The 26,549-nt window shown below is 44.0% G+C and overlaps 1 protein-coding gene across 1 annotated transcript in view; it reads left to right on the top strand.

The window, feature by feature from the left end:
- Positions 1-26,549, top strand: part of LOC124616267 — a 131,026-nt gene that overhangs the window by 70,278 nt on the left and 34,199 nt on the right. The window contains exons 3-6 of the mRNA XM_047144570.1: positions 3,176-3,309; positions 10,644-10,836; positions 16,322-16,722; positions 24,996-25,283. Of these exons, the coding sequence (XP_047000526.1) occupies positions 3,176-3,309; positions 10,644-10,836; positions 16,322-16,722; positions 24,996-25,283 (1,016 nt within the window). The remainder of the gene's footprint in view (positions 1-3,175; positions 3,310-10,643; positions 10,837-16,321; positions 16,723-24,995; positions 25,284-26,549) is intronic.

The raw sequence follows: 26,549 nt of genomic DNA, 5'->3' as shown, positions 1-26,549 counted from the left end.
TAGGGCATAGAGTGTGTTGCTGTGAACAGTTCTGTGATAGGGTTGTTCTTATCAGAACTGACAGCAAACCAACACCGACAACGATAGTTCAGGTGTACATGCCGAAGTCGCAAGCTGAAGATGAAGAGATAGAGAGAGTGTATGAGGTATTGAAAGGGTAATGCAGTATGTAAAGACGGATAAAAATCTAATAATCATGGAGGACTGGAATGTAGTTGTAGTGGAAGGTTCAAATGGCTCTGAGCACTTTGGGACTTAAATTCTGAGGTTATCAGTCCCCTATAACTTAGAACTACTTAAACCTAACTAACCTGAGGACATCACACACATCCATGTCCGAAGCAGGATTCGAACCTGCGACCATAGCGGTCGCGCGGTTCCAGACTGAAGCGCCTAGAACAGCTCGGCTACTCCGGCCGGCTGTAGGGGAAGGAGTACAAGAAAAGTTTACAGGAGAATATGGGCTTTCGACAAGGAATGAGAGAGGAGAAAGACTAATTGAGTTCTGTAACAAATTTCAGCTAATAATAGCGAATACTCTGTTCAAGAATCACAAGAGGAGGAGTAATACGTGTAAAAGGCCAGATGATACGGGAAGATTTCAGTTACATTACACAATGGTCAGACAGAGATTCCGAAATCAGATGCTGGATTGTAAGGCGTACACAGGAGCAGATATAGACTCAGATCACGATATAGTAGTGATGAACTGTAGGCTGAAGTTTCAGACATTAGTCAGAAAGAATCAATACGCAAAGAAGTGGGATACGGAAGTACTAAGGAATGACGAGATACGCTTGAACTATCTAAGGCTATAGATACAGCAATAAGGAATAGCTCAGTAGGCAGTACAGTTGAAGAGAAATGGACATCTCTGAAAAGCGCCATCACAGAAGTTGGGAAGGAAAACATAGGTACTGGTACGAAGAAGGTAACTGCGAAGAAACCATGGGTAACGGAAGAAATACTTGAATTGCTCGATGAAAGAAGGAAGTACCAAAATGTTCCTGGAAACTCAGGAATACAGAAATGCAAGTCGCTGACGAATGAAATAAATAGGAAGTGCAATGAATGTATGACGGCTGCAGGAAAAATGTGAAGACATCGAAAAACAAATGATTGTCGGAAGGACAGACTCAGCACACAGGAAAGTCAAAACAACCTTTGCTGGCAATGAAAGCAATGGTGCTAACATTAAGAGTGTAACGGAAATTCCATTGTTTAATGCAGAGGAGAGAGCGGATAGGTGGAAAGAAAACATTGAAAGCCTCTATGACGGGGAAGATTTTTCTGATGTGATAGAAGAAGAAACAGGAGTCGATTTAGAAGGCATAGGGGATCCATTATTAGAATCAAAATTTAAAAGATCTTTGGAGGACTTAGGATCAAATAAGGCAGAAGTGATAGATAACATTCCATCAGAATTTCTAAGATCATCGGGGGAAGTGGCAACAAAACGACTATTCACGTTGGTGTGTAGAATGTATTAATCTGGCGACATACCATCTGACTTTCGGAAAAGCATCGTCCTCACAATTCCGAAGACGGCAAGAACTGACAAGTGCGGGAACTATCGCACAATCAGCTTATCAGCTCATGAGGAAGGGGGGGCGGGTGGGTGTGGTTCGACAGTAAATCCACGTGATGTCAACTCTGCCTATTATTCCAGTGGTGATAGTGATTATGTGTCGCACAAATACGAGGTTCTTGACCGCACATTGCAGTTAACCCGTTATGAAATCTGTTGTTTTGACTCCTTCCTTTCACAGAAACCATGCGGTCCATGTTGGTTTTTGATAGTCGCCTTCCTTCATGTCCATAGTTTTCTTATAGAAGGTGAAAGCCAGTCAAAGAATATTTCAGGGAATTGTTTTAAAAAAATTATTTCAAAGGTCCAGTGAAATCTTTACGAGCTTTCTCCCACGGCAGCTTACGCTGTGCCTGCGTGACACAAGTTGCCTGTGTTTCAGCACCAAGGCAGCTCTGTCCGGCTAAAATTGCTCGCAAGAGATACCCTGAGCCCTCCGCTGAAACTGCTAGCGAATTCACGCCATCGGTTGTAGCCAATAGCGTTCGCGGGATACAGATCACGTTTGCGACGCTGGACCATTGTGCAGTGCAGAACACAACTGCTTCCCTCTCTTGTGATCCAGACCTCGAGCAGAACAAACGTCTTTCTTGGGAGCCAGAGCCTCTGGCTCTGCGTTTCACGACCGGCCACCGACATAAGTTAACATGAACCGCCTCCTCTTCCGTTGCCCATTTCAGTTAATTGTTCGACCTCCTAGACTGGCCTAAACCTGGTAACTTCCGACCCTAAGCGCGCCCCTTGTATACCGTACGTTGAAACATATTCTCTTCATTTTACCTATTTTCCTGTTCTGTCATTTAATGGCAGCCCTTGATGCCTACTTACAAGCCCTGACCGCTCCATTTCCTGTGCATTGTCCTCTTAAGCCGGATGCAACAACCTACTCCTCGCTTCCCTGCTCATGTACATTCTCTAGTTAACAAGAAACAAGAGCTGCCCTTTAACTGCGTACAATGTTCAAAACTGCCTCTGGCGCCTAGATGGTGTACTACAATCAGTTCAACGTTCTACGGGAGGACATCCCCATAGTTTGAACAGTATTCATACAACAACGCAATTGTAAATCGTTATCGAACGGCCTTCATAATTATCATCTCCGCTAGTTTTAACACTTGTGGTTCATGTAGCACTTAAATTAGCATTTTAAATGTAAGAAAAATACAAACTAATTGTGATGTTACTGATGAGAGTTTCGTTTGTGGATACATTAGTATCACTATCATTATTATTCTTATTATTGTTGTTGTTGTTATTTTAATGCAGCAAGTATTAAAATTACTGATTCAATATGCAAACTTCGTCGTAAATTCGACCTAGATCAGTCACAATGGTTTGCACTTACTTTGGCACTATCTTAACTGCTCGTAAGTCTAGTACTGGGAGTAACATTTTGTCAAATAATCTTCCACGGTAGTGGAAAGTGTTGAGCTCGAAGTGGAATGGAGACTGTGCGCCGAATAGCGCCTGGACGTTATGCAAGCGGCACAACGGTTGTGCATCTTGTGTTTCGTACTGTCAGGCGTTCACCGTACGCACACTTCCAGCAGCGATAAAGGGTATTTTTCCTCTCGTCTCTCATAGAAGCTGGGACGAGGCCAGTATGTGCAGTCACCGGGTCACAGTTCCTGAGCCGCGGCGGTTGGTCGCCGTTGAAGACGAAGGACACCTCAGAACCGCCCTTCAGAATCTTCAGGGACGAGGGGCGAACCTTCTTGCAGGTATGTCGGCCAAACACACGAGGTACAATCTAGCTCTTTGGTTTCATATAAATGTCAGATTCTCTAATTATGTAAAGACATATACATTTATCACTATTAGAGCAAATTTGCCAACTTTTGAATATCAAATCATCAAACAGCTCAGACAGGTTATCAACTGTCCTGTCAAGCATATACATTAATGTTTCAATATAGCAGTTATGCTATATGGCAGAATAATATGGCTTCATTCTAAAACTGGAATCATCGCATATGGAGTTTGTAATGGAAACAAAGAAAGCAAGATATGTAAAATGTATTCGAACTTTACTGTTAATCCAAGTATTGTACCTACATTCATAAGCTGATACACATTCCTAACTAAAATGTTTGATATTGAAACTGCAGTAGCTATTCATGTGCTACCTATTTGTCCCAGTTTGGTTCCTTTACGCTGGATGTCCAGTTTTTACAGTCGGAGAAACTAAACAACATGTGCGACGTCTTAACTCTGTATTATCCCATTGTACCACTGCCAGATTGATGAATTGTAATTTTTTTTATAATTTCCTTGCTAGAATTGAGGTACTCTAAATATACAACCGATTAAAACATAGCTTTTGGAATTTTTAACTACAGACTAATATCTTCTTGGCGTTGTTTTTATTGTGGAAAATAAAATCTTCATGGGAAAAATACATTCAGGCAGATAGTATGGAAAAAAATCCAAGGGATTTAATACCAATTAAAAGCCAAACTTCCATCTACATCTACATGGATACTCTGCAAATCATACTTAAGTGCTTGGCAGAGGGTTCATCGAACGACCTTCACAATAATTCTCTATTATTCCAATCTCGATCAGCGTCAGGAGAAAACCAACACCTATATATTTCTGTGCGAGCTCTCATTTTCCTTGTTTTAATAAGATGATCGTTTCTCCCTATCTAGGCCGACGTCGACGAAATATTTTCGCATTCGGAGGAGAAAGTTGGTGATTGAAATTTCGTGAGAGTATTCCGCCGCAACGAAAACCGCCTTTGTTTTAAAGTTGTCCACCCCGAATCCTGTATCATGTCCGTAACACTCTCTCCCCTATATCGGGATAATAAAAAACGTTCTGCTCTTCTTTGAACTTCCTTGATGTACTCCGTTAAACCTGGTTCCCGGGTTCAATTCCCGGCGGGGTCAGGGATTTTCTCTGCCTCGTGATGACTGGGTGTTGTGTGTTGTCCTTAAGTTAGTTAGGTTTAAGTAGTTCTAAGTTCTAGGGGACTGCTGACCATAGATGTTAAGTCCCATAGTGCTCACAGCCATTTTTTTTTTGTACTCCGTTAATCCTATCTGGTAGGGATCCCACACCGCTCGGAAATAGTCCAAAAGAGGACGGACAAGCATAGTGAAGGTAGTCTCTTTAGTAGGTCTGTTACATTTTCTTAGTGTTCCGCCAACAAAACACAGTATTTGGTTTATCTTTACCACAACATTTTCTATACGTCCTTCCCAATTTAAGTTGTTCGTAATTGTTATTCCTAGGTATTTAGTTGAATTTACGGCCTTTAGACTTAAGTGATTTATCGTGTAACCGATGTTTAGCAGATTATTTTTAATACTCATGTGGATGACCTCACACTTTTCATTATTTTCAATTGCCAATTTTTGCGCGATACAAATATCTTTTCTAAAACGTTTTGCAATTTGTTTTGATCTTCTAATGCCCTTACAAGACGATAAACGACAGCATCATCTGCATACAACCTAAGACGGGTGATCAGATATCTCCTAAATCGCTTCTATAGATAAGGAACAGCAGAGAGCCTGTAACACTACCTTGCGGAATGCCAGAAATCACTTCTGTTCTGCTCGATGACCTCCCGTCAGTTACTGCGAACGGTGTCCGTCCCCGGTAGCTGAGTGGTCAGCACGACAGAATGTCAATCCTATGGGCCCGGGTTTGATTCCCAGCTAGGTCGGAGATTTTCTCCGCTCAGGGACTGGGTGTTGTGTTGTCCTAACCATCATCACTTCATCCTCATCGACGCGTAAGTCGCCGAAGTGGCGTCAAATCGAAAGACTTGCACCCAGCGAACGGTCTACACGACATTTACATTTACTGCGAACTGTGACCTCTCTCACAGGAAATAAAGAATACAGTTATGTAAATGAGATAATATTCCATAATCACGCAATTTCACTACAAGTCACTTGTATGGTAGTGTCAAAAGCCTTTTGGAATCCATATGAAATCGCTTGTCAAAAGCACTCAACGCTTCGTATGTGTAAAGAGCTAGTTGTTTTTCACAAGTTGTTTTCACAAGTTGTTTTCTACATCCATGTTGATTTGTGTAATAGACCGTTTCAGGTAATTCATAATGTTCGAACACAATATATGTTCCAGAATCCTGCTTCACGTCGACGTTTATGATATGAGCCTGCTTAGTGAATACTCCTAGTATCTTTCTTCAATTTTGGTGAGGCCTGTGCGACTTTCCAGTCTTTTGGTACGGATCTTTCGTCGAGCGAGCGGTTGTATGTGATTGTTAAGTATGGAGCTATTCATCAGCATACTCTGAAAGAAACCTAACTGGTATACAGTCTGGACCAGGAGACTTGCTTTTATTAAGTGATTAAAGTGCTTTACTACTCCGAGGATATCTACTTATTAGTTATTCGTGTTGTCAGCTCTTCTTGATTCGAATTTTGGAATATTTACTTCGTCTTCTTTTCTGAAGAAATTTTGAAAGGCTGTGATTAATTACTCTGCTGTCGCAGCACTGTCGTCTATGTATTTCCATTGTTATCGCGCAGAGAAGCCATTGACTGCGTCTTGCCGCTAGCATTCTGTACACATCTCTTTGAATTTTCTGGCATGTTTCGAGACAAATTTTCGTTGTGGAAACTATTATAAGCATCTCGCATTGATATCCGCGCAAAATTTCGAGCTTCTGTAAAAGACTGCCATTGTAGATTTTGCGTCCGTTTAAGTATAGCATGCTTTTTTCGTTGTTTCTGCAGCTGTGTTTTGACCCGCTAGGAACAATAGTGGTGAAGTCTCTGTACAATGACAAAATTTCGGTGGTTGTTTAAGGATACTTTCTGGCTATCTGTATCTGTATGTAAAAGGCTTGTGTGTGTACGTATTGGCTGACTTTTCTCCACGACCACCCACAGCCGTCTACGCGTGGTTGTAGTCTTAGATATCCCTTGTTCTCTGCTGTTACTGAGGGAGTTTGGTCGCGGTGCGTGGCAGTGGGTGAGTGTGGCGAACGAAAAGTCCGCGAAATATGGAGCAATAAATACTGTTAGGACAGCCATACACTCGATGACTTACGAACATTCCCGTACATGTGAATATGCGTTTATTGTTTCATTCCTGAAACATAATACAATCCTTGCGCGGTTTCGTCATTCAGAATTTAATAATGAGCTGTAATATCAAATGGCTCAGTTTTTAATTTCTCAAAGCGTTTTCGTCATCTGAACTTTACTAACGGTCAAGAGAGATACAAAGAAAAAAATCCAAATGGACTGAAAGGTAAAAATACTCGTAATTAACAAATTAATAGTCGAACGGTACACTACAGTAATTTCGGATAAAGTATTCGCTTATTCTTCGCGAGAATAATCCTTCACACAACTTAGTGCGATGTCGTCAATCACTTCGCTGGTTGTTCTTTTGCATTATTCTTCGGGAGTATAATCACCCACTACAGTGCGGAAGAAAGCGTGGACGACTCTATCATCATTACGTTGCATCGTGAGTGAAACAATAAAAAGTCCGGAAGTCATACACACTGAAGAGCCAAAGAAAATTGTACACCTGCCTAATGCTGTGTAGGGCATCCCCGAGCACGCAGAACTGCCGCAACACGAATTTGCATGGACACGACTAATGTCTGAAGTAGTGCTGGAGGAAACTGACACCATGAATCATACAGGGCTCTCCATAAATACGCAAGAGTACAAGTGAGTCGAGATGCAAGTGATTAGATAGGATGCTTACGTACGTGTCACCTGTCAGTGTCGTATCTAGACGTATCAGGGGTCCACTCCAACTTCACACGCTACACACTATTTCAGATCCTCCACCCGCTTGAACAGTCCCCTACTGACATTCGGGGTCCATGGATTCATGAGCGTTTCTCCATGCCCGTACACGTCCATTCGCTCGATACAATTTGGAAGGAGACTCGTCTGACCAAGCAACATGTGTCTCGTGATCAAGAGTCCAATAGCGATGTTGACGGACCCAGGAGAGGCGTTAAGCTTTGTGTCGTACGGTCATAAAATGTAAACGAGTGGGCCTTCGGCTCCGAAAGCTCATATCGATGATGTTTCGTTGAATGGTTCGCACGCTGGCACCTGTTGATGACCCAGCATTAAAATCTGCAGCCATTTGCGGAAAGTTTGCACTTCTGCCACGTTGACCGATTCTCTTTAGTTGTCGTTTGTCGCGTTCTTACAGGATCATTTGCCGGTCGCAGCGATGTCGGAGATTTGATGCTTTACCGCATTCCCGATATTCGTGATACACTCGTGAACTGGTCGTACTGGAAAATCCCCAATTCATCGCTACCTCGGAGATGCTGTGTCCCATCGCTTGTGCGCCGACTGTAATACCATGTTCAAACTCACTTAAATCTTGATAACTGACACTGTAGCAGGAGTAACCGATATAACAACTGCGCCAGACACTTGTTGTCTTTTACTGGTGTCAACAGGAGCGCCGTATTCTGCCTGTTTACGTATTTTAATACGGATGCCTATACCAGTTTCTTTGGCGCTTCAGTGTATTGTTTAGCGTTACCTAGTGGTATTTGTTGCTCCACGTTTCGAAGATTTTTGCCCACCACACTCACCCACAGCCACGCATCGCAACCAAACTGCTTTACTAATAGGATGACTGCCTTCTCCCGTGCCACATATTCTGACCAAGGCTACGCCGAGCTTCTAAGCTAGTTTCAGATCATGAAGCCGTAGTCACCAGTAGATTGTCACGGAGCTCTATTGTAGTGATGATTTATGCAGATTTTACCACAATTATCATATGTTTTTGCAAAAATACCTACACGCCATTATTCTAACCCAGAATGGCCTGGTTTTTCGTAACCACCTACACGCCGATACAAAGGCCTTTTGATGTTGCTGTCACTGCGATAATATCTCAGTATAACGTTGTCGTGCCGCTGTTGCATTGCATTGCGCTCACTGAATGCGTCGAGGTACACGTCGGTCAACTCTTCATCAGTAATCCTAGCCGTGCTGCTGTGTATCGCTGTTAATGCACGATGAACACTGACGAAAAATCAAGCCCGAAACAGAACTGAGCTGTAGTGAATGCAAGATCAGGAGGAAGACTAAAGTGGGCCTTACCGTTGTCAGCAGAAAATAATTTGGCGAATGGAAAAAGTTTGTTTGCAAACAACACACGCTGACACTTGCGCCTTACTGCAGATAGGAGGGTTGGAACTTTAATAGTGGCAACTATTTATTTACAGCTCGTACAAAATAGGTAAGTGTTTCAAAGTTTACTGACCTCCAAAGTAGCACCAGCGTTGTGCATAACCCGTTGTCAGCGATGTGGAAGTCGTAGGACAATCTTAGCAGTGCCAGTGGTGTTGACAGTTCGAGCGGCGCGGTTTATTGCCCGACGAATTTGTAGCAGTTCTGAAGCGAATGCCGAGAAGTGTTTCCTTCAGTTTAGAAATAGAGTTGAACTTACAAGGGCTCAAGTCACGGGAATGCAGTAGGTGGTACAGAACTTAGCAGCCACATCAATCAAACAAATCAGTAACGGCTTCCACTGTGCTTGCTTGAGCATTGTGCTGCAAGATGATGGTCAGGTCCTGCAGAAAGTGTCATCACTTCTGTCTCTAAGCTGATCGTAGGTTGTTCCAAATATGAACAGCATAGAGACAAACTTGGAAGATGGAAAGGGCATAAGTGAACACAACAGACTCACAAAGAAGATGACACACACTCTTCAACAGTACCATGACAAGGTTATCAGACAGAACCTATTCAGTATACTCCTAAGTGACACGAAGAGCGCAGTACGAGCTACATATTTACACACGGTGTCAACAGATGAACATCTCATTCATCATCTGTGCCAGATTATCTGATATAAATATCTGTGGGCTCCGAGGGATCACAACCCTTACATTCACAAGAAGTGGCTTCCAAATTGTATCCTGTACCTTATCAAGGCCACTTAAACGTTCCTGGCCTATCCTTAACTCCTAAAAACCAGTGTTCATGGCAAAACCCCTTGAATCAAATTGAGTCTCTAAACTCACTCGTATGGAAACGATGTCCTAAAACTACATTTTGATCAGCTAGAATTGTCAGAATTGCTACTTATGATGTAGTTTTTGTATTTAATGATGAGAACACATGGAAGATGAAGGTATTAGAGAGAATGGACTTTAAGATAGGAAATTTCACTCAAGGCATCTTGATAAAAATAGATTTGCCTTTCTGCACCAGAAAGTCAGTTGAGGACCTGCTACAGGAAAGATGGCAGAAAACAAGAAATAAGAGGGGAACACATGAAGGGAAAGAGGACCATGAGTATAAATTTAGGACTTTCCGAAGAGGTGTTATAAGAAACAACGTTAGGCTGAACAGCATTTCCTGAAAGTTATGGTTTTAAAATTTATTTACCTTTTTCTCAGTATCTATGAAGGCTAGAATTATGAAATTTTATATACTTATTTCTGTACACCCAATTAATTTTGTCTCAAACGTAAATTTTGAAATCTTGAGTTGAGACACGGGGCAAAGTGTTTGGAATTTTGCATGAATATTATATTATACATACAGGATTATAAACAAAATATTATTAAAATTCACCTATACGATATGTTCAAAAAACCTCATGAGAGAGGTTCACTATATGCAAAGAGATTAGACAGAGAAAATTTTGTAGAAATCTCTTGAATAGTTTCTGAGAAAAAGGTACATATACTATTTTCTGAAAATAAGATTTTTAAATTGCGCGAAGTTAAATATGTATAAGCCAATGAACTTAACTGTAAAGTGTGTTAATTTAATGTAAAGGATACTACAAAATTTCATTGCCGTATCTTCGAAATTGTGAATTTGGTGCACCTTTCAAATAATGTGTGCTTTCCATTAACGGCCCCTTAACTGTGAACGTTTCAGCATCAACCTCGCCCACTCGCCATCATTGGAAAGATACGATTGCAGCCTGAAATCCCTACCTCTGTCTACACCCGCCTAATCTTTTTCTCCTGTAAATTTTACCTGTCACCTGTCGATTCTCAGTGATCGTCCACGTTCTCCCCAAGTAATCCTGTCATCTCAGTGACTAGGACACGGCCCTGTTGCAGTGGCTGGGGGAGGGAGCCCTGCGGTCGCGCATGGAGGGCCACGTGCTGCTGGTGCGGCTGCAGTGCCGCCAACCACACGACGCCGCACGCCTTCCGTCCGCCGCCGACTCTGACTCTGACTCGGCAGCCTCTGCCACGCCAGACTTCAGCCCCTGCGTGGCCTTCCGCGTCGCGGGTACACCCAGGGAACCCGGTACGTCTCTTCTCACGCCAACAATGCAGTCTGCCTGCGCGGTATCTTAGTCTTACCTATTTATTTAAGAATGAAAAATACTATTAAAGGAACACAAAAAGGCGAATAATCCTGGGCAGAGTAAGGAACGTAAAAGAAGACCTCTTGATGTAGTCGCGCTTTTAATCCACCCCTCGAAATTTTATACCCCTAAAAAAAAACATTCGTGCTCTTGTTTCTTGTGGCTGGCGAATCTACTGAATTTTGGACACAGTACCAAAGACCTCAGCTTACAAAATGCAAGATATTGTTGTGGCAACACCTTGCAGCTGCTGAGAGAGCTCACTGCGCTGGGGATATAGGTTTAACGCATAAAAAAGCGTCAATATGTCAAGATGTTTTGTGATGGATAGTTGCTCATATTTTCAACATTTACGAATTTTGGGGTGACGCTATTGTTTCAAAACTAAATGGTTAATGTTTGGCGTATTGAACACGTTGAACATGCACACAGATGGTCAACCGATATTCGGTATGCACGTTCTAGAGCTAAGAACGGTTTCAACACTTGATTTAATTAGTGGATAATAACTTCGTCGGTCAATAGCACGTAGGTGTAGTAACCGGAATGACGATCACCAAGTCACTATCCCATTACTGAATATAGGTGCTACCACATAATCCTTCAATATGACCAAATGTGGTTAATATTGTCTGTATATGATAGCAGTGACGCCATCACCTAGCCATACACAACTGTTTATTAACATAATTAATGTCAGTCATATCCATATAAGTATCACGGGAGGTTAACAACACCTTGCCACAATCTACTGGATAAGAAGTTTTTGTTGAGACTAGCCGGATCAGTTTGAATAGATCTTACTCAATGACGTTTAAAGGTGTCCTTTGGAGCGTTGTTCGCCAAATCACATCATAATTTAACCATTTACCCGTCATCCTCCCCTAGTTCTTTAAGTATATATTGACCTGTGTCGGTCAATTATTTTAAGTGTGTTGGCCGGAGCGATGTTCGCCAAGTCACACTTTAGCTTTGAGCATAATTGATCTCTGTTGGCTTCAAATTATCCTTCCCGCTCCTAAGTTCTTTAAAGTAATTAAACTTCGTGCTTAAGCACAAAATTTTCCTAGACAGGCCACACGTTGTAAGCACGTGATGTCTTCCTCATCTTCCTCATGTCATGACCAACGAATACTTCATAAATGTTAAGACAGTCGATCTACGTACGTTCTGCGCAGGATAACATATACGCCCTTTTCCTCAGCTGTACCTTTCTTTTATTTGACTTAACTAGTAAATTCAAGGTCAAGAGTTAGGTTCCCGTCTTGTCTCAAAAAGTACCCATCACACAGTTTATGCGCAGGCGCAAGGTGCCGGCCGAAGTGGCCGTGCGGTTAAAGGCGCTGCAGTCTGGAACCGCAAGACCGCTACGGTCGCAGGTTCGAATCCTGCCTCGGGCATGGATGTTTGTGATGTCCTTAGGTTAGTTAGGTTTAACTAGTTCTAAGTTCTGGGGGACTAATGACCTCAGCAGTTGAGTCCCATAGTGCTCAGAGCCATTTGAACCATTTTTGAGGCGCAAGGTACTGTGTCTGCCTAGGCGGGCCTCATGAAGCTGCGGTCAGTTTCAGTCGCATCGCGGTCGCGAAGTAGGACCGAGGCAGTTTCAGATACGTTTTTACAGTCTGACGATAATTTATGGATTTGTAGTTTTAGCTTGATGATGTCCACTACGGACAAACGGTAGTTACTTTTATTTTGAAGAAGGTTGGGTTATCCAGACTGAAACCTAGGTAAATCTAGATAATCTTTGCAACTGAGGCTGCTGATTTTTAAAATTAAAATATAAAATTAGTCACATGTTTAGTGGCAAGGGGCATTTCAACGTCAATCTAATAAATACGCTCAAAGACAAAAAGAACATGCAACAAGAAGGAATTATCCGAAGCCGACGGAAATTAGTAGACGTGACGAACGGGTACAGAAACAGAAATGATCACAGTTTCATGAAAACTGCTTGATTTGTTCAAGAGAAAGAGCCACGCCAACTAAGCAAGTCAATAATACGTTGGTGCAACTCTGGCTCTTATGCGAGCAGTTATTCGATTTGGCACAGACTAATAGAGTTGTTGCATGTCCTTCTGAGGGATATCGTGCCAAATTATGCCCAATTGGTGTGTTAGATCCCAGGACGGCTTGCCATGAAGGGCAACAAAACTGGACGTAGAATATTATTAGGGTACCGCTGTAATGTAATGACAACCAAAGGGGCTCTGTTATGAAAAGAGATGACACCCAAGACCATAAAATATGGTTGTCGGGCCTTATGGCAGGCGGCAGTCAGGCTGGTATCCCACCGCTGTCCCGGTCGTCTCCAGACGCGTCTTCGCTGGTCATCTGTGCTCAATTCAAACGGGACTCATCACTGAAGGCATTTACACTCCACTCAATGAGATTCGAGGCTGATACAAATGTATGTACGAGCACGTTGCTGGTTTATAAAATGTATGTATTCTGAATAAAGTCCTACCTTCATTTTACAAACAAATTATTTTTCTCTTAGTTAAATTTCTTTCATTCACTTCAGTTTTTGATACTTTTGCAAATATCTGGTCATCGATGCCTGAAATGTAATTGACTGTAGTAGAATAGTCTGTGGTTATTATCCGCGGCACCCAGACAAAACAGCGGTACTTCGACGATATTCTACGTCCTGTTTTGCTGCCCTTCATGACAAGCCATCCTGCGCTTACATTTTAGCTTGTAAATGCACACGATTAAAGTTTCTACTGCTTGTCTTCGTTCCTGACAAACCTACCTTGGCCAGCAACGTCGTCACGTCTATTCCCCACTGAGAAAAAATGTTCGAATGTGTGTGAAATCTTATGGGACTTAACTGCTAAGGTCATCAGTCTCTGAGCTTACACACTACTTAACCTACATTGTCCTAAGGACAAACACACACACCCATGCCCGAGGGAGGACTCGAACTTGCGCCGGTACCATCCGCATAGTCCATGACTGCAGCGCCCCAGACCGTACGGCTAATCCCGCGCGACATAGAATATTTAGACCATTGTGGGCAGGATCCTCCAACCAGCTCGTGATTTTGACGATCCAACTCGCCAATTGGACAGAATTTGGCACAATATCTCTCAGGAGCACATCCAATAACTGTATCAGTCAAAGCCAAGCCGAATACTGACTGCATAAGGACCGGAGGTGGACCCAAGCGTTACTGACTTGCTCTATTAGTGAAGTTCTTTCTCTTGAATAAACCATCCAATTTTTCTGCAGTGTAATCATTTGTTTGTATGTACATGTACATAACTTCCTTCGAGTTCCGTCGTCCCATTAGAGTAATTGCTTCATGCTGCGTCGTTTTTTTTCCCATAGTGTACATTTTCCGGACTAGTTTTATTTTGCTAACCTGTTCATCTCTATAATGTCTCTAAAGATTCCAGAATTCTGTTCTTAGTTTTAATTAGTGCATAAGTCATCTTTTCTTCTTGACATAGTTGGAAGTACCGTATGAGGGAAATGTCATACTAGTGAATTAGAGACACAACGCTTGCGCTTGGAGCCGACAGTGTCATACTCCCTTTATCGTACTGCTAGCGAAAGCAATCCATTCCTCTACATCTACGAGATTACTCTGCTATTCGCAATAAACTGCCCGGCAGAGGGTTCAATGAACAGCCTTCAAGCTGTCTCTCTACCGTTCCACTCTCGAAAGGCACTCAGGAAAAACGAGCACTTAAATTTTCCTGAGGGAGCCCTGATTTCTCTTATTTTATCGTGATGATCATTTCTCCCTATGAAGGTGGGTGCCAACAGAATGTTTTCGCAAACGGAGGAGAAAACTGGTGATTGAAATATCATGAGAAGATCCCGTCTCAACGAAAACCATTTGTTTTAATGATTGCCACTCCAATTCACGTATCATGTCTCTGACACTATCTCCCCTATTTAGCGATAATACAAAACGAGCTGCCTTCTTTGTACTTTTTCGATGTCATCCGTCAGTCCCACCTGGTGCGGATCCCACACCGCACAGCAGTACTCCAGAATAGGGCGGGCAAGCGTGGTGTAAGCAGTCTCTTTAGTAGACCTGTCGCACCTTCTAAGTACTCTGCCAATGAATCGCAGTCTTTGGTTTGCTCTACCCACAATATTGTCTATGTGATCGTTCCACTTTAGGTTATTTGTAATTGTAATCCCTAAGTATTTAGTTGAATTTACAGCCTTCAGATTTATGTAACTTATCGCGTAATCGAAATTTAGCTCATTTCTTTTAGTACTCATGTGAATAACTTCGCACTATTTTTTATTCATGGTCATTTGCCACTTTTCGCACGATACAGATATCTTATCTAGATGATTTTGCAAGTCGTTTTGATCATCTGATGACTTTGCAAGACGGTAAATGAGAGCTGTTAAGGGGGGGTAGGGCGTCAAACGGGCCGTCTTGGAGCAGGAGAGACACCACAGGAAATTTTAATTTCCACTGTCTGTACTTTTACGAATAAATTCATAAACTTTGTCAGCATGACGAGGAAGGATTCAGGATTCACAATCATAGCAGTGGAAGTTCAAAGAAAATAACAAAATAATTTTTTTTAATGTGAAAGTTCATCATTTTTCACTTCTATTGGCTGCGTTTGTTGCTATAGGTACACGTTTCTTCATAAATAAGAGAGATTCTTCGATGAATCTTGCAGAGCGTACAAACCATACTTACAGGTGTATGAAACTCTAGAGATTATTTAATTTATGAAAAAATGAATGTGCTGTTACATTTTAAACTTTATGTTTCGAAAAAACTCAAATATTATATTTAATTATCTCAATTTTTACCACAGTTTTTAATGTATTTGAAAAATTCTAGAGTTTCATACACCTGTAAGTATGGTTTGTATGCTGTGCAAAATTAATCGGAAAATCTCCCTTACTTATGAAGAAAAGTGTACCTATAGCAACAAATGCAGCCAATGGTAAGTGAAAAAAAGGTGAAGTACAAATATAAAAAAATAAATAATTTTCTTATATTTTTGGACTTCCACCACTATAAGTGAAAATCCTGAATCCTTTCTGGTTATTCTGACAAAGTTTTATCAATTTATTTTTAAAAGTACAGACAGTGGAGGTTAAAAATGCCTGTAGTGTCTCTCCTGCTCCAAGTCGTCCCGTTTGACGTCCTACCCCCCTTAAGCTGTTAAATGGTTCAAATGGTTCAAATGGCTCTGAGCACTATGGGACTTAACAGCTGTGGTCATCAGTCCCCTAGAACTTAGAACTACTTAAACCTAACTAACCTAAGGACATCACACACATCCATGCCCGAGGCAGGATTCGAACCTGCGACCGTAGCAGCCGCGCGGTTCCGGACTGCGCGCCTAGAACCGCGAGACCACCGCGGCCGGCTGTTAAATGGCTACAACCTTTTGTTGTCGATTAAAACTATTTTTTCCGTGCTCGGTGCAGACAGCGGCTTATCAGAGGCGGACGGCCGGCTGGGGGCTGCGCTCGGGGGCGGCAGCGACGGTGGCGGCCTCAGCGCCAGCGAGTACGTGGCGATCGGCGTGTGCTCGCTGCTGCTGGGGCTCGTCTACGTGGCGTCGGTGCTGCTCTACCTGCACGCGCGGCGCGGCGGCGGCGGCTCGTCCAAGTCGGGCAGCAGCTCGGCGGAGCTGGGCCTGGGGGCGGCCGAGCCGCTGGAGCCGCCGCCCGTCGTGAAGCGCAACCCGCTGCTGCTGCAGCCGCAGGCGCGCGCCGGCCGCCGCAGGCGCCGACACGAAGACTCCGACTCGTGCTGCAGCTCCGCCAGGTCCTCCGACGCCAACGACGACTCGCAGGGCCCGCTGTCCGACGACGAGCGCGGATCGGTAAGCTCCACACAGGAATTTTTGGCACATTAGTGCTTTGCAGGCACTATTGGCACTATTACCTGTGATAGCGAAATCTTTTCAGGTTGATGTCAGTCTTGGAATAGTGACGCTTAAGGGTATTTAGAGATGACACACAAGGGTCGTTTGTGCATCGTGAATGACCCTCCCTCGCCTTCAACTTCATGCAGTTCTCTAATGCAGATGGCGTTGATACACTATTGGCCATTAAAATTGCTGCACCACCAAGATGACGTGCTACAGATGCGAAATTTAACCGACGGCAAGAGGATGCTGTGATATGCAAATGATTAGCTTTTCGGAGCATTCACACAAGGTTGGAGCCGCTGGCGACACCTACAACGTGCTGACATAAGGAAAGCTTCCAGCCGATTTCTCATACACAAACACCAGTTGACCAGCGTTGCCTGGTGAAACGTTGGTCTGATGACTCGTGTAAGGAGGAGAAATTCGTACAATCACGTTCCCGACTTTGATAAAGATCGGATTGTAGCCTATCGCGATTGCGGTTTGTCGTATCGCGACATTGCTGATCGCGTTGGTCGAGATTCAATGACTGTTAGCAGAATATGGAGTCGGTGGGTTCAAGAGGGTAATACGGAACGCCGTGCTGGATCCCAACGACCTCGTATCACTAGCAGTCGAGATGACAGGCATCTTATCAGCATGGCTGTAACGGATCGTGCAGCCACGTTTCGATCGCTGTTGAGATGGGGACGTTTGCAAGACAACAACCATCTGCACGAACAGTTCGACGACGTTTGCAGCAGCATCGACTATCAACTCGGAGACCATGGCTGCGGTTACCCTTGACGCTGCATCACAGCCAGGAGCGCCTGCGATGGTGTACTCAGCGACGAACCTGGGTGCACGAATGGCAAAACGACATTTTTCCGATGAATCCAGGTTCTGATCATCATGATGGTCGCATCCGTGTTTGGCGACATCACGGTGAACGCACATTGGAAGCGTGTATTCGTCATCTCCATACTGGCGTATCACCCAGCGTGATGGTATGGTGTGCCATTGGTTACGAGTCTCGGTCACCTCTTGTTCGCGTTGATGGCACTTTGAACAGTGGACATTACATTTCAGATGTGTTACGAACCGTGGCTCTACCCTTCATTCGATTCCTCCGAAACCCTACATTTCAGCAGGATAATGCACGACTGCATGTTGCAGGTCCTGTACGGGCCTTTCTGGATACGGAAAATGTTCAACTGTGGCCCTGGCAGATGATTAGCTTTTCAGATCACTCACACAAGGTTGGCGCCGACACCTTCAACGTGCTGACATGAGGAAAGTTTCCAAACGATTACTCATACACAAACAGCAGTTGACCTGCGTTCCCTGGTGAGACGTTGTTGTCATGCCTCGTGTAAGGAAGAGAAATGCGTGCCATCACGTTTCCAACTATGATAAAGGTCGGATTGTAGCCTATCCCGATTGCAGTTTATCGTATCGCGACACTGCTGCTCGCGTTGGTCGAGATCCAATGACTGTTAGCAGAATATGGAATCGGTGGGTTTAGGAGGGTAATACGTAACGCCGTGCTGGATTCCAACGGCCTCGTATCACTAGCAGTCGAGATGACAGGCATCTTATCCGCATGGCTGTAACGGATCGTGCAGCCACGTGACGATCCCTGAGTCAACAGATGGGGACGTTTGCAAGACAACAACCATCTGCACGAACACATCGACGACGTTTGCAGCAGCATGGACTATCAGCTCGGAGACCATGGCTGCGGTTACCCTTGACGCTGCATCACAGACAGGAGCGCCTGCGATGGTGTACTCAACGACGAACCTGGGTGCACGAATGGCAAAACGTCACTTTTTCGGATGAATCCAGGTTCTGTTTACAGCATCATGATGGTCGCATCCGCGTTTGGCAACATCCCGGTGAACGCACATTGGAAGCGTGTATTCGTCATCGCCATACTGGGGTATCACCTGGCTTGATGGTATGGGTTACCATTGGTTACACGTCTCGGTCACCTCTTGTTCGCACTGACGGCACTTTGAACAGAGGACGATACATTTCAGATGTGTTACGACCCGTGGCTCTACCCTTCATTCGATCCCTGCGAAACCCTACATTTCAGCAAGATAATACACGACCGCATGTTGCAGGTCAAGTACGGGCCTTTCTGGATACAGAAAATGTTCGACTGCTGCCCTGGCCAGCACATTCTCCAGATCGCTCACCAATTGAAAACGTGTGGTCAGTGGTGGCCGAGCAACTGGCTCGTCAGAATATATATGCCAGTCAGTACTCTTGATGGACTGTGGTATCGTGTTGAAGCTGCATGGGCAGCTGTTCCTATACACACCATCCAAGGTGTGTTTGACTCAATGCCTAGGCGTATCAAGTCCGTAATTGCGGTCAGATGTGGTTGTTCTGGGTACTGATTTCTCAGGATCTATGCAACCAAATTGTGTGAAAATGTAATCACATGTCTATTCTAGTATAATATATTTCTCCAATGAATACCTGTTTATCATCTGCATTTATTCTTGGTGTAGCAATTTTAATAGCTAGTAGTGTAGTATCAGCAGCTCTAAGGTCTTTTCGTTGCCGGTGCTGTTGTCTACAGCAATGTTTGGCAAGGAATTGCAGAAAGACTTTGACAAAATTTTAACTTGATGTAATGAATGGCAGCTCTTTTTAACTGTGGCTAAATGTACATTGCGCTGAGGGATCACTATTTAGCGGATCACGTTTTAGCGTATCACTTTGTCTCACATCGGGACTCATAAGTTTGAAATTTCGCTCAAAGATGCTTACAAATTCCTCTGTAAGGGTATAAACACCAAGGCGTGGTGTCCAGCGACGTTTTCTACGGCTCGACAAACAGCAAGGTGTCTGTACATGTGAAAGAAATACCAGAGCTCAGAAGTTCATGTGATGTGTACTGTGGATTAATGATGTCCCACTGGCACGAAACTCCACCACAGTTCTGCCTCCCACCGCCGTGAACGTGTAACACTCAGCCTTTCCTTTGACTGCTCTGCTATGGAAGCGCGTCGCCCAACACTGAAATCACGCAGTGGGCGAGGAAAACGTGTCAGCGCCGCTCACAATCGACACGAAAACGCCACAGGGGGTGGCACAAAGGGCGTCAGTGAAACCACCCCTTCCTTTCGGATGTTGATTCCCACCCATTTTGCAGTCGAAAACGACAGTTCGCAAGGCGATCAGCAACAGGAAGTCGTTCTTCACAATCATTGATACTGGTGACATCCCCCTGACGCTTCAAACCTCCTCAAAGGGCATCGTGGGCTACCAACAACACTGAACGTGACCTCAAGTCATTCAAAGCGCAGTGCTACCGCAATTTTTGCTCTGGTGTGCAAGTGAAGTCACTAGCGACCGTTCAAAGCCATTTAACGAAATTTGAAAGCGATATGAAGCAGCAAAGGGTTCTTATGATTTTTCAGTGCTCTTGTTTCATGCCCTCGTGCGGCCTGATTATGGAGGGGTGCGATATTCACGCACGCGTTACTAAAATAATTGTGATCGCTTCTCAGCTTTGGTTACTGATAACTAGATACCAGTGTCGATGAGTTTAATTTGTACACCACAGCACTGAAGATGATCACTATGTGATTGAAAATCGATTTTGCCATCAATAAAACATCAATATTACGGCCAACGCTGACCTTCCTTTTAATAAAACGGCAAACGGTCCCTCTAACACTCCCCGCCCCACCATCCTAAGTTAGGAAATGACCATCGCTGAGCCATCATACGAAGGGATGAAATATGGGTGAGAGGGGCTGTGACGGTCTTCCCAACGTCTGACACGTCCACGACGGGGTTGGGCAGAATTATGGTGAAATTTTGTGGCAATGGGACATGATTAACCCGCTTTACACGTCAAATGAATTTGTGAGCTCTGGCCTTTTCTTTCCCTTGTGTCGACACCTTTCTGTCTGAAGCATTGTCGAGCCCGAAGGTGACATTGCAGGGCGCCATAATTTTGCACCATTACAGAAGAAGCCTGTAGGCACCTTTGAGCCAAATTTAAAACTTGTGCGTTGCAATGGGATACATTTACGTGGTTTCGAAAAAGTGATGCTCAGTGTAGTGTGGTACTGCCTGCAACGTCGCATCATATAAGTATTGACTGTTAGTACCAGAGTGGTTAGCACACTGGACTCGCAATTGGGAGGACGACGGTTCAAACTTGTCTCCGGCGATCCTGATTTAAGTTTCCCGTGAATTCCCTAAATCGTTTCAGACAAATGCCGGAATGGTGCCTTTGAAGGGGCACGGACGATTTCCTTCCCAATTCTTCCCTAATCCGAGTTTGTGCTCCGTTTCTAATGATCTCGTTGCCGACGGGACGTTAAACACTAATCTCCTCGTCCTGTTCGTGACAGGGAGCGATACGAAATGCGACGATCATCTGAAATACGTTTTAGGGAAGACGAATGGAAGATTTAATTTGTTGGAAGGGTTCTGGGAAATTGTAATGCGTGTGTAAAGGAAATCACAAATAAGACGCACGTGCGATCGAGTCTAAAGTATTTTTCCAGCATCTTAACTCCGTATCAAATGGACATGGCGACAGATGTCCAACGAATGCAGAAAAATGCAGCGGGTGTGGAGACAGGTTTGTACAGCCCGTGGGAAACTACGCACTCTGATCGCGAACACCTATTAGTGAGCACTAATATGGAGTGTCTCCACACTTCGCCTTGACTGCTTCAGCTTTACTCAGGACGCTGTATGACGGCGGAGGAACGGTAGATCATTCTTCCCGAAGAGCCGGATCTAGAGAAGGTAGTGATGTTAGACGCTGGGGAAAGATTCGAAGCCAACGTTCTAACTCATACCAAAGGTGTTCCATTGGATTCAGGTCGGCACTCTGGGCAGTTCAGTCCTTTTCAGGAATGTTATTGTCCGCAAACCATTGTCTCACAGTTGCTGCTAAGTGAGAGAGTGCATAGTCATGCTGGCACAATTGATCATCGTTTCTTTCCAGACTGCTCATCTGCTGCACATAATGCTGTAAAATGCGCTCATACCCATCTAAATTCGCCATTTTTAAGAGCAATAAAAATTGCACAAAGTATCACGAAGCACACCCCGATATCGTAACAGCACCTCCTCCGTACTTCACTGTTGGCACTATGCATTACGGAAGCTAACGTTCTCTAGGCCGTCGCCTAAACGTAATCCTTCCGTTGGATTTCCAAAGGGTACGGCGTGATTACTCACTCCAGATCACTCGTTTACAGATGCCGTTTCTCTTTAGACCACCTCAAGCGTCGCCTAGCACTGACTAGAGAAATGTGTGCCTTATGATGACATACTCGACCACTGTACTCCAATCTTCTAAGCTTCCTGCGCACAGTCATCGTGTTAGCCCAACTGCTGGTAGCACATTGGAAGTCACGAGTGATTCCTTCTACTAATTTCGTGCAATGCTCGACGCTCCCTCTCCGTCAGTATATAAGGTCGCGTTTTTTTAGCTGTGGTGTTGCATTCGCCTTTCTGCTTCACAGTCACATCTCCTACTATCGATTTGGCAGGTCTAGAAGGGTTGGAATGTCACTGATGGATCTGATACTCAGGTGACATCCAATGACTGACCCACGTTCGACTACCAGCCCGATGCATCACCTGTTATGCTACCGGATCTGTCTCTAGTGCCATTTAGTGGTCAGTTCCGCATTACATAGGCATATCCGGATACTTTTTGTCAGGTACCGTATGTGCCACCACTTGAAATGCTTGGACATAACCAAACAGCACTTGGTAATTATACGCCGTGACTCACTCCCATAAAAGTACACCTGCCAGTGTTGTATCTGACTTAGGGTAAAAACAGACATCCAGGAATGCGACCATAGCCAGCGGTTCATGTGAGCAGAGATGAAACTCAGAGGGAGACAATTACGGGCTATATTGTGAGTAATCAAACATTTCCAATTGAAAACGCTGCAGGAGCATCTTCATTGCCCCTGCAGAATGCGGCTGAGAATTGTCTTGGAGAAGAAAACGCACAACAGTTATGTAATGTTGGGTGCATAGCTTCAGGCGAAATTTCTCACCAGGCCTTCGTACTTGGTGGGAGACACTATTGTTCCAGGTATCTTTATGTGCTCCCTGTGTGCTCAGAACTAAAAATAACGACGTAAGGCTATCAACAGGCTTACTAGAGACACTACCCAACACACCTGCGCAAAACTTCATCGGATTTTTTCACTGTGGTTTCCATTTCTTGACCGATCGTTTCTTACTTTCCGAATAACCCTCGTATGTCACAGCTGTAGTACGTATATTTTGGCTACTAGTTTATAACTGACCGGTTCATTCTCAAATCTGGCCTACTGAGGCTAGACTGGAACTACATAATCTTTTTGCTTTGTTTTCATCTACATCTATATCTACATTTGTACTACGCCATCCACCCAACGGTGTGTGGCGGAGGGCACTTTACGAGCCACTGTCATTACCTCCCTTTCCTGTTCCAGTCGCGTATGGTTCGTGGAAAGCCTCCGTGCGCGCTCGAATTTCTCTAATTTTACATTCGTGATCTCCTCGGGAGGTATAAGTAGGGGAAAGCAATATATTCGAGACCTCATCCAGAAACACACCCTCTCCAAACCTAGACAGCAAGCTACACCGCAATGCAGAGCGCCTCTCTTGCAGAGTCTGCCACATGAGTTTGCTAAACATCTCCGTAACGCTATCACGCCTACCAAATAACCCTGTGACGAAACGCGCTGCTCTTCTTTGGATCTTCTTTATCTCCTCTGTCAACACGACCTGGTACGGATCCCACACTGATGAGCAATACTCAAGTATAGGTCTAACGAGTGTTTTGTAAGCCACCTCCTTTGTTGATGGACTACATTTTCTAAGGACTCTCCCAATGAGTCTCGACTTGGCACCTGCCTTACCAACAATTAATTTTATATGATCATTCCACTTCAAATCGTTCCACACGCATACTCCCAGGTATTTTACGGAAGTAACTGCTACCAGTGTTTGTTCCACTATCATATAATCATATAATAAATTATGTGTAATGTGTGACCGAATGTTGTTAATTGTGTCAAGATATGTAATTTTGAAACGTAACTACGATGGGCCAAAACATAGACATTTTGTAGAAATGAAACTTTTAGGATGTACTCTATTTAAATGTTACAGGTCTATATATGCTAATGACTAGAAACAGTTCCTGCAGGTGGCACGCGTAATCCTTCCATCTCTTGTTCATTGTAAATACTGCATGCACGTGCAAATTATTTTGTAGTTACTAATCACGATTACATACATACATTAACTTCATATGTCTAGATAAATAACGTCATCGCAGCAAAAATGGCTGCAAAAAATGGCGCAAAGCTATCACTACAGTGTCACTGTTGATGTCCCATACGACCTCGTGGTTGCTTTTCTGATTTTTTGACGCCTTAAATTGGCTCTTTCAATCCCTACCTGTGATACTAGTTTTCTTTTCTTTCAGGTGACAGTGGGGTCTTAGCCAAGTGATTTATCTATCGGCTACTTTCCTGCTGCTGGACGCATCGCTAAGAATGCATTCCAAATTAAACACCTAATTACCTGAATGAGATTTTCACTCTGCAGCGGAGTGTGCGCTGATATGAAACTTCCTGGCAGATGAAAACTGTGTGCCGGACCGAGACTCGAACTCGGGACCTTTGCCTTTCGCGGGCAAGTGCTCTACCATCTGAGCTACCCAACCACGACTCCCGCCCAGTCGTCACAGCTTTACTTCCGCCAGTACCTCGTCTCCTACTTTCCAAACTTCATGAATCGCAGGAGAGCTTCCGTGAAGTTTGAAAAGTAGGAGACGAGGTACTGGCGGAAGTAAAGCTGTGAGGACGGGGCGGGAGTCGTGGTTGGGTAGCTCAGATGGTAGAGCACTTGCCCGCGAAAGGCAAAGGTCCCGAGTTCGAGTCTCGGTCCGGCACACAGTTTTAATCTGCTAGGAAGGTTCACCTAATAACCTGTTTTTTTTTTACAGTTCTTTCTGACAATGAAAGCAATGGACGGGCTTTCGTTTCCCAATTTTTTGCTCTACCAAGCAGTGACGGAAGAACTCAAGTCACTGATCGTTGCATAACAGCGCTATATTTACTAGTTAGCATTGCTTTGTGGGTCTCACAAAATCAATTTTCGTGAGGTGTCAGCCGTGGAACAAACATCGCCTCTCGGAGTCGGCAAGTGGGCAAGCGGTCGTTTGTTGAGTGGTCTGGTTGTCGCAGGTGCAGGTCACGGTGACGTCGGCTCTGGTCCACTCTTGCCGGCACCAGTGCGGCGCGGAGCTCTACCTGTGCGAGCCGGCGCTGACGCAGGAGGGCGCGGGTTCGATGGAGCGGCTGCCGCAGGGCGACGTGTCCATCGTGGAGACCACCGAGGGCGACGGCCGCGGCGGCTACGCCGACGCCGACGACCACCTCGCGCTCTGCGCGCCGGGGTCTCTGCGCGGCATCGCCTCGGGCCGGCGGAAGCTCTACTTCAACCCCGCTTACTTCGAGCCGGAGCTCCTCGCGGTCAGTCTCCTCTTATGCAGTTTTGGTTTCTCTTTATTCTATATTCGTTCCCCCAATTGGGGACGGGCTGACAGATGTGATGTAACTGATATTCTGCCTACAGTTATTTAACATAAAAGTGGTGTTAAAGATTAGGTTAGTACTTGTTCCATAGAGCATGAGTACGGCACTTCGTAATGATGTGGAACGTGCCAGGTTAATAAAATGTGTCTATACAAGATGTTACAGTACACAAAATATTACATGACACTTAATATATTCAATATTTTTTGTGGGGGTTGGGGAAATTACCCACTTACTATATCCAAAAATTCATCTAATGAGTAGAAGGATTGCCATTAAGAAATTCTTTTAATTTCCTTTGAAATGCTATATGGCTATCTGTCAGACTTTTGATGCTATTTGGTAAGTGACCAAAGACTTTTGTGGCAGCATAATTTACCCCTTCTGAGCCAAAGTTAGATTTAACCTTGAGTATTGAGTAGTGGAGATCATCCTTTCTCCTAGTGTTGTAGCCATGTACACTGCCATTACTTTTGAATTCGTTCGGGTTGTTAATAACAAATTTCATAAGTGAATATATATATATATATATATATATATATATATATATATATATATATATATATATATATTGTGAGGCTACAATGAAGATCTCTAGCTCTTTAAATAAGTGTCTGCAGGATGATCTTGGACGAGCTCCAGCAATTATTCTCATTACACGCTTTTGCGCAATAAACACTCTTTTACTCAATGATGAGTTACCCCAGAATATGGTGCCATACGAAAGCAGAGAATGAAAATAGGTATGGTAAGCTAATTTACTGAGACGAATATCGCCAAAATTTGCAATGACCCTAATAGCGTAAGTAGCTGAACTCAAACGTTTCAGAAGATCCTGAGTGTGTTTTTTCCAGTTCAACCCCTCATCAATGCACACACTTAGAAATTTTGAATATTCTGCCTTAGCTACCGATTTCTGATCGAAGTCTACATTTATTAATGGTGTCATTCCATTTACTGTGTGGAACTGTATATACTGTGTTTCGTCAAAGTTAATGCGAGCCCGTTTGCAGAGAACCACGTAATGATTTTCTGAAAAACGTCGTTTACAATTTCACCAGTTAATTCTTGTCTGTTGGGTGTGATAGCTATACTTGTATTATCGACAAAATGCACCAGCTTTGCATCTTTGTGAATATAGAATGGCAAGTCATTAATATATATTAAGAACAGCAGAGGACCCAAGATCGAACCTTGCGGCAC

Source organism: Schistocerca americana, chromosome 5, assembly GCF_021461395.2.
Source record: "Schistocerca americana isolate TAMUIC-IGC-003095 chromosome 5, iqSchAmer2.1, whole genome shotgun sequence".
In the NCBI taxonomy this organism is placed as follows: Eukaryota; Metazoa; Arthropoda; class Insecta; order Orthoptera; family Acrididae; genus Schistocerca; species Schistocerca americana.
The sequence above is the reverse complement of the archived record's forward strand: the minus strand, read 5'-3'. Positions and strand labels throughout refer to the sequence as shown.